This window comes from Ruditapes philippinarum, unplaced genomic scaffold (genome assembly GCF_026571515.1).
Source record: "Ruditapes philippinarum isolate M1 unplaced genomic scaffold, ASM2657151v2 ctg280_1_1_1_1, whole genome shotgun sequence".
Classification (NCBI taxonomy): domain Eukaryota; kingdom Metazoa; phylum Mollusca; class Bivalvia; order Venerida; family Veneridae; genus Ruditapes; species Ruditapes philippinarum.
The window spans coordinates 20,571-28,109 of record NW_026858315.1 but is presented as its reverse complement, the minus strand read 5'-3'; the positions used below and the strand labels follow the sequence as shown (position 1 = coordinate 28,109).

The 7,539-nt window shown below is 31.7% G+C and overlaps 1 protein-coding gene across 2 annotated transcripts; it reads right to left on the bottom strand.

The window, feature by feature from the left end:
- Positions 1-1,016: 1,016 nt before the first annotated feature.
- On the bottom strand, positions 1,017-7,119 carry LOC132752776 (uncharacterized). Of its 2 annotated transcripts, none has more exons than XM_060743154.1 (10): positions 6,952-7,106; positions 6,559-6,644; positions 5,720-5,785; positions 5,279-5,363; positions 4,669-4,763; positions 4,238-4,306; positions 3,255-3,471; positions 2,572-2,763; positions 1,903-2,015; positions 1,017-1,239 (listed from the first exon to the last, which is right to left on the bottom strand). In XM_060743154.1, exons 1-10 carry the CDS (start codon positions 7,028-7,030, stop codon positions 1,081-1,083), a joined length of 1,161 nt encoding a protein of 386 aa, XP_060599137.1. In that variant the 5' UTR covers positions 7,031-7,106; the 3' UTR covers positions 1,017-1,080. The 2 variants fall into 2 exon arrangements, 1 of the variants encoding a protein (XP_060599137.1); XR_009628858.1 differs by having other exon boundaries at positions 1,105-1,239; positions 3,265-3,471; positions 6,952-7,119.
- Positions 7,120-7,539: the final 420 nt, after the last annotated feature.

Here is a 7,539-nt window from a genome sequence, read left to right as displayed (position 1 = left end):
TATATGCAAAGAAACGTTTTAAAAAGACATTTAACCTAAAACTGAATGAAAAGCGAGCCAAAAAATAATACAACGTGACGTCATTTACGACGTCACGTCATTAAGTTGGTACCTAGGACTGTGTTCGCTGGTATTTCACTGAAACAACGTAAGGGGCTTAAATTCAAAAGAGTGAAATTATCAAAGTGGTAATTTCACTGTTTCAAACAGTGAAATTACCAGTTTTAAATCACTGGTATATTTCTATAAACCACCGAAAAGCATGTAATAAATAAACTTTCTTTTACAAGTTCGATTAGAATAAATTTTAATTATTTACGTGTTTTTATTTCAGCTTAAACGACATTTACTTTAACAGAATACAAGACGGTAAAAATGAACTGAGACGGACAAAAATGAGTACGAAATAAATTGTTTTTTTTTGTTTTTTTTTTGTAGTTTTTATTTACTTCTTTATTTTTAAAGGATTAACTTCAGACTTAACATTTTTTTTCTATTTAAAATACTTTGTTTGTGTCAACATATGCATATGATTTTAATATTTCTAACATTTAAACGTTAAAGTCAATAGTAAGCTTAATACCACAGTCCTTATGATTCTATTTCCATGTTTCTTAAGATACGATATGCAAATAAACCAGTTTTAGTTCGGCCGAGTATCTTTTTTTTAAAGATACTTCTTGTTTTTGTTATTTATTGAATGCCAATGTTTGTTTAAGTCCTCAGTTACCTCATAGAAAACGGTCTTGATTTATCAATATACAAAACGACAACAAAGTAAAATATGTCAGGAATTCTGAAATGGATGGAAGGAATGCTGAAATAATTGCCAAATTCGTCATTATCTGGTTTATGAAAATAGGGTCGACCAAGAGACAACTATATAAACAAATAATGGGTTCCTAAAAGGTAAAGTGTTTCTTCATAAACTTGAACACACCTGTAATGGTTAACACAAAAATAAACATGTCAAATAATCGATAATAATAATAAAATAAAAAGATAATTATTTTGCTTTTCTCAAGAAATTTTATTGAAACTACAATTGCATTTCACAACAAAATGTATTCATTTACACTACTAAATCAGATCAACTTTAACGTATCTGGATGTTACACCACAGGAATTTTGAGCCACACATCTGTAAATGCCAGTATTATCATGGGCAATACCACTGAAGACGAGCAGGTTTGCACCAGATATAACCTCCACGTTGTCAGGAAACTGATGCCCAACTATCTACAATTATACGCACAAATATAAATGTAAGCAGGGTTAATTTTATTTCTATTAAAAATTCTTGCATGAAATAAACTTGTATTAATCTTTTTAAGGTCTTCCTACTAGGGTTAAAAACTTAAACTTATAATACCTCTTGAAACGTGTAAAATTACAGTTTTAATTTGTCAGCAAAATTTGCTTGCTTGAACAAGTTTCAAGGTCGTATTTTCGTGTTTTTTGCCTAGTGTCCCGCGGAGCGAAAGTACCACGAAGTAGTGACTGTCGTATTTTCATATTTTTCTCTAGCGCCACTCGAAGCAAAAATACGACATGACACAAATCAGCCGCCATACTCTAAATATAAATATCACCACAGGTGGATGTGTATGTGATTTAAGTTCAATACTTTATTACATATAGATGTGCTTATTTTGTTCTTCAAAAAATATATATGATCTTAACCTGTATGTTGTTATATGTTACATGAATGTATTAATTGCAACTCTTTTACTCCTTAATAAATTGTTACAATCTTGTATTTGAGTAGGCATTACTATGTGGAATATGCACCCTTTTTTACACACATTTGTGTCAATAAAATAAATTATTCCTTGTGAAGAACGCTTCCGTTTTTGTTTTGTTAACCAGAAAGTAAATCGTGATATAGAAATAATATCAAACCTTCGGGCCTTCCCAAAGTATGCTATCCGCGTGGGTTGCATTGCAATGAATAGTCACAAAGTCGCCAGCATGCGCAAACGTATCTTTGTCAATATAAGTTATGACTGGTGGTCCTGGAAATATGTTTAAATAACAGTTTATCTTTTGGATGCTTCGGAAGGGGAACGTGCTCGAGAATTGGCAGATATTGAATCAAAGTAAAAAGGGGTGTAATTATTTCGCCCTTATGACAGAATAACGAACTCTTACTTACAAGAAGGTGTTGACGGTCATGAACAACACGGATTAACAATATCTCGACTGGTTCAACGTAAAGGTGCGGTGAAACAAACAACAGAGCCAACGTGTATAACTATAACTGAGACAGTGTTATTGATAAGAGGCATGAAATGATCTAAGGAAGTGCTACTTATGCATTTCCGACCGTTTTTGTTTAGGCTGCCAACTTCACGAACATTATTTTTCTAACATTTGAGCTGAGAATGTTAGTTCTAAGTATGAAAAAAATAAACATTAAAACGTTACAATTTATAAACAATTTAGTATAGGCGTACCCAATATATAATCTTTGTACATGTATTGCAATTAAGTATACTAAATGATTAAATATAAATCACCCCGGAGATACAGATATATTGGTCTACTTTATGCCTTCAACAGAGAACCCACCTGTACAACAAGGGTTATTGTGACAAAATTGTGTGTCAATTCTAGGTCCAATGCAATTATTTCCTCCGTTCTGTGGCGTTGGGTTGTCACAATGACGAAATCTATGTTGGATGCCGTCTTTTCCACAACTATACGGACATGGAGTCCAGCTGGACCAACTTCCAAACTGTCCATCCACTGGTCGGGGCAATGCTTCAATTAAAATAGCATGATTTTGTTAAGTACAATTTTCCATGTGGCGTATGAAGTCGTTTGCGTGAACGTGTGTGCCGTACTTTGATAATTGTTTAATCACCATATAAAACACATATAGGCAAACATCAAATTATATAGTCAAATATAATGAAAAAAGTAGAAATTACAAGTTTTTTTAAAATTATTCTAATAGGTATGACAATATGATATAACTTCCACAAACATACTTTTGACTCACTGTACCTTAAATAGGCGAAACAAATCACTAAATGTAAACAATTGTTAGTCTTAAATGTCTTTTTCAATGCCGATCATCACATACAATACATTAATTAAGTCAAATGACCACATGTGTGTCGTTTAAATGGTATAAGATAAGTTATATATTTAGTTCCATTTAGTAAACGGACAAGTAAAATGTCAACGTTTAAGAATATTTCAACAAGTCAACAAACATCCGAATAACTAACATGATTCGGTATATTTACTTGATAATACCATTGTCGTTGGGACAGTTCTCGTTTGTGCTGTGCTGGTAAGCTTGTCTATAACTGGTGCGTTCGTATTTCCAACACTATTACAATCTATATCATTACAAAGGTTGTCATAGCAACACTTCATGCAGTCAAGCGTAAAATCTTGTCTCTTTCTGTACGTCTCCAGTTCTCTTTTACCAACGGCAATCATTTCATCTGAGGGGCAGACCTATAGATATTTGTTGTCTTAGATTACAAGTATATTTTATCACCGTAAAGATTGTTATTTTTAATGCTAACATTTAAGTTATATTTTTAACAATTATCAATTATGATTTCTTATTTATCCCTGTATCCAGTATCAGGGGTGTCACGACACCAAATCTCAATAGCTTAAAATAGATCCTTGTTGAATTGTGTGCCTAAAGTTTAAGCCTCATCGTTATAAACAATTTATTGTATAAAAAATCTATTGGTATCAGTTAATTTGTATAATTTAAGTGACATTATACTCATCCGAGAGTTTATAATGAGTGAACAGATACTCATTTTTTCATTGTCAATTTGAGCTGAATTCACTATAATATAAATATTATTTCTTAAAGGATTGTTGTTGTAACGGCGATTGACCATCGTTTGATATTAGAAAATCAAAATCTGCCTAAAATATAAAAATACTGTCCACTCTTTTTATAAATTGGACGTAGCATGAAAATTCCGATGGATATTTATAAAAAAAAAATCTTGAGCTACGTGATTTGTTTATCGTTCATGCAAAGTAAATTATAAAATAAGAAGGAAACTTTGCAAAATGAAAACTTAGTTTGATTTTTATTTGTTCACTCATTATAAACGCTCGGATGGGCATAATGTCACTCTAGGCATGGATGATTATGGGTTGTACTTTATCAAAGCATGGAAAACCATGGGTAGTATAAAATCAAAGTATTGATGATCATGGTTGAACTAGTTTAGGTTCATGATATGGTACTTACAAATTTGTTGACGCAATATCCATTAAACATGACACTGTCTCCTGTTAAAACCCTTGCTAACATACATGCCTGTCAATCATCAATATTCAAATTCTTAATTACCAATAATAAAGCAAATTTGATCACTGTAAATATGTAAAATATCATATATCTGTATAACATAGAAACATATTTCTATTTTTTGTCATTTTACAACTTAACTTAAAGCAACAAGATTATTATTTAAAGCAATTTGTTAATTCCGTATTTATTTCGTGTGTTCATTTCATTGAGAGTTTTAACTTTTATTAGACCGGTAAATAAATGTTGCTACTTCTTCTTCTTCTTCTTCTTCTTCTTCTTCTTCTACTTCTTGTATAACGTGTGTTGATATAATTGTGAAACCTTAAAAGTGTTGTTAGATGGGTGATAAGACTAATCACAGTACTTGCCTCATCAGCTGCGCAATGGGTAACTTGTGAACATTCATTAGCTGTATACTGGTCGTGACATGTGTAGCAGATCGGCCCTTGTTGAGGCGGCATTTCTAAAGAAAATAATAATGTTATATTCTCTATAACTTCAGGAGAAAGAGAAAAAACGTTTACTTATCAAGCATCTAATAATAAATGGGATTGAATGTTTATTTTTATCGTAACAATAACAATAATTAGTTCCGTCCGTTTGGTGATATTGTATTTATATATGCAATGTAATTTTTAAGATAGATTAATTCTCTAAACACTGCCGATGATAGTATAATATCTTAAATTTGAAGATAAATGGAATAGAATAATTTATGATAAAGGTAGCAAAATGTTTTAACTTCCATACAAAATACTAAATCACTATAAGTGAACTTATTGTCAAAACGCAAACGATTCAAAAGATGTATCAGGCATACAGCCAATGTGTAACTTTTTTGGAAATTGTAACAGGGCGCCAAAAAATAAAGGAAGATTTTGAAAAGAATAATGCATTTTTAATACTTATTCTTTTTTCTAAATGTTCATGTGATTTGTCATTTACATCTACCCCTCAGTTATGCGTCAGGAACATTACCTTTGATATCACATCCTTTATTGTTGCAGAGATCTCCATGGCAACAAGAACTACAGGTAAAGTCGGTTCTGTAATTACTGCAATTCTTTTAAAAAAACGTATAAACATTTATTTGCTCAAAATTAAATTTCTTAACTTACATTTGTAGAGATTAGGTACAAAATCGGTGTGCTACAAAATTGATAATATATATAGTACATCGCCGGTTATGCATGTTGGAAAAAAGTATTATGTTCTTAACCGTACTTGTGCTGTTAGATTTTAAGTAAATATTTGATTACTTTCCACCAATTAAAGTTTACATTTATACATATTGCAGACATGTGACTATGGCAAAGCAAAACTAGTTTGTTTTTATCATATATTTTAATGTTGTTTTAAAACAATTCTTCACTTAAGTTTAAAAATATAGATAAATATAGAATTTAAATAAAATCGAACATTTGTATCCTTGCATCCAAGATTAAGTTTTCCTGCATTTAGCAAATCAGTTTCTATGGAGCAAACCTGAAATATATTTGATAAAATCATAGTTGATGATTAGATTATTATGATTAGATTAGCAATACTTTTTTATCTATCTACTGCTGACTTGAAGGAACTGACATTCCTTGCAATGAAACAAAGTATAGGTTTACCCCCAAACATTGAATTAGTGATAAAATCAATGGGGATGAATGCATTAAGGTCTATTAGTATGATAAGATTGCTGCCTATTGATTCAACCCCATCTAAGGCTAGCCTTGCATTGCAAGAAACTTTACATCATCCGGTTGCATGAAAAAAGTTAGGTTTCCCACAAACTATATGAAAGTGATAAAAATCAACAGAAGGGACCGATTGAACATTACATTGCAGTTTAGCGTCATACTAGATATAAGGATTGTTCCAATTCCGGATTAAAACCATACAAGGGAGTGTCCAAAATTTTTATTGAGCAAGAAACCATATTGTTAGTTTGGTCCAGGAAAATTCAAGGTTTATAAGGTTTTTAGTCCCATTAAATACAAGATTACTAGACAGATAGAGACGATGTAGACAAGTCACCTATATGTATTTGTGACTAAAGTTCTAAAATTTGTACATCTAATGTTGTTAACAGATGACAACGCGTGACTCCGCTTAAACAGGACGTAAAGAGGCGCATTACAGTTAATATGGCCAAAAATCTATGATTTCCACTACTTTAAAACTATGATCCGTTTAATTAAATAGTACAGGAAAGGTTATTTAGTAAGATTTCATTAGATGATAAGAAATCCAGATAAGAGCTAACACACCTGTTGTTTGTTACACTTGTCCACGGTAGAGCATGATGAAATGTCACTTACAGACTGACAGCTATAACACACCGGCCCTCTGTCACCTACGTTTGCATGTATACAAGAGTGTTGGAATATACGCACATATGCATAGAGTGAACACATATATACTGTAAAATTGTAATAGTCGTGCCAGCTCTCTGGGAGAGACAATCACATAATCAAGTTTCGCTTCAGTAACATTTCTTCTGATATCTTTGTTCTTATTTGTAACAGCATATGACACGAAATGTACAATAGCATTGATTGTTGTAAACTAAAGTTTCTAAAATACAGCACATTCAAATCAATTACAAATAGAGCATGTACATGATCATCACTATTTAGATATAGTTCATAGTGTCAACTCACCTGATATAGAGCATATAACATGTAGTGTTAACGTAATAAATAGCAAAATAAACATAGCGTACAATCTAATTATATTCATAATTATTCATCACAAAATTAGGTTATAAGGTTCTTATCATTGCCCCGCTAAATTCGTATAATGGACGTATCTTGCTTTCAAGTTCGACCTTCACATTCTTATATTTAGGTATTATATTTAGGTGTTTTAGTATCAAACCAATTAAATGAGCTGTCGCCCCGAATACAAGACTCAATAAATTATCGGCGCATGCCTCTTGCTCGTAAAATTAATGTATGTTAAGATTATCGGCGCATGCCACTATATATGTGATTACATTATCACCGCAGTCTCTTTGTGATAACATAGATTTACATTATCGGCGTATGCCTTTCTAATTGTATCATCTAGCATAGGTTGACATTATCGGCGCATGCGCACCTGATTGTTACATTTAATATATGCTTACATTGTCGGTGAATACCTACTGATTGTTTACATTATCGGTAGATTTACATTATCTGTGTGTACTTTCTTATATGATTATCATGATTACTATAACATACATCCAATACTGCCGTGTGTACTAA

What these genes read in the sequence shown, in the direction of transcription:
- LOC132752776 (XM_060743154.1), bottom strand. Translation starts at nt 7,030, where the DNA reads ATGAATATAATTAGATTGTACGCTATGTTTATTTTGCTATTTATTACG. An exon ending in CCCATTGCGCAGCTGATGAG is followed by an intron (nt 4,307 to 4,668) that starts GCAAGTACTGTG and finishes GATGATTGACAG; the next exon opens with GCATGTATGTTAGCAAGGGT. An exon ending in TACTTTGGGAAGGCCCGAAG is followed by an intron (nt 1,240 to 1,902) that starts GTTTGATATTAT and finishes GTATAATTGTAG; the next exon opens with ATAGTTGGGCATCAGTTTCC.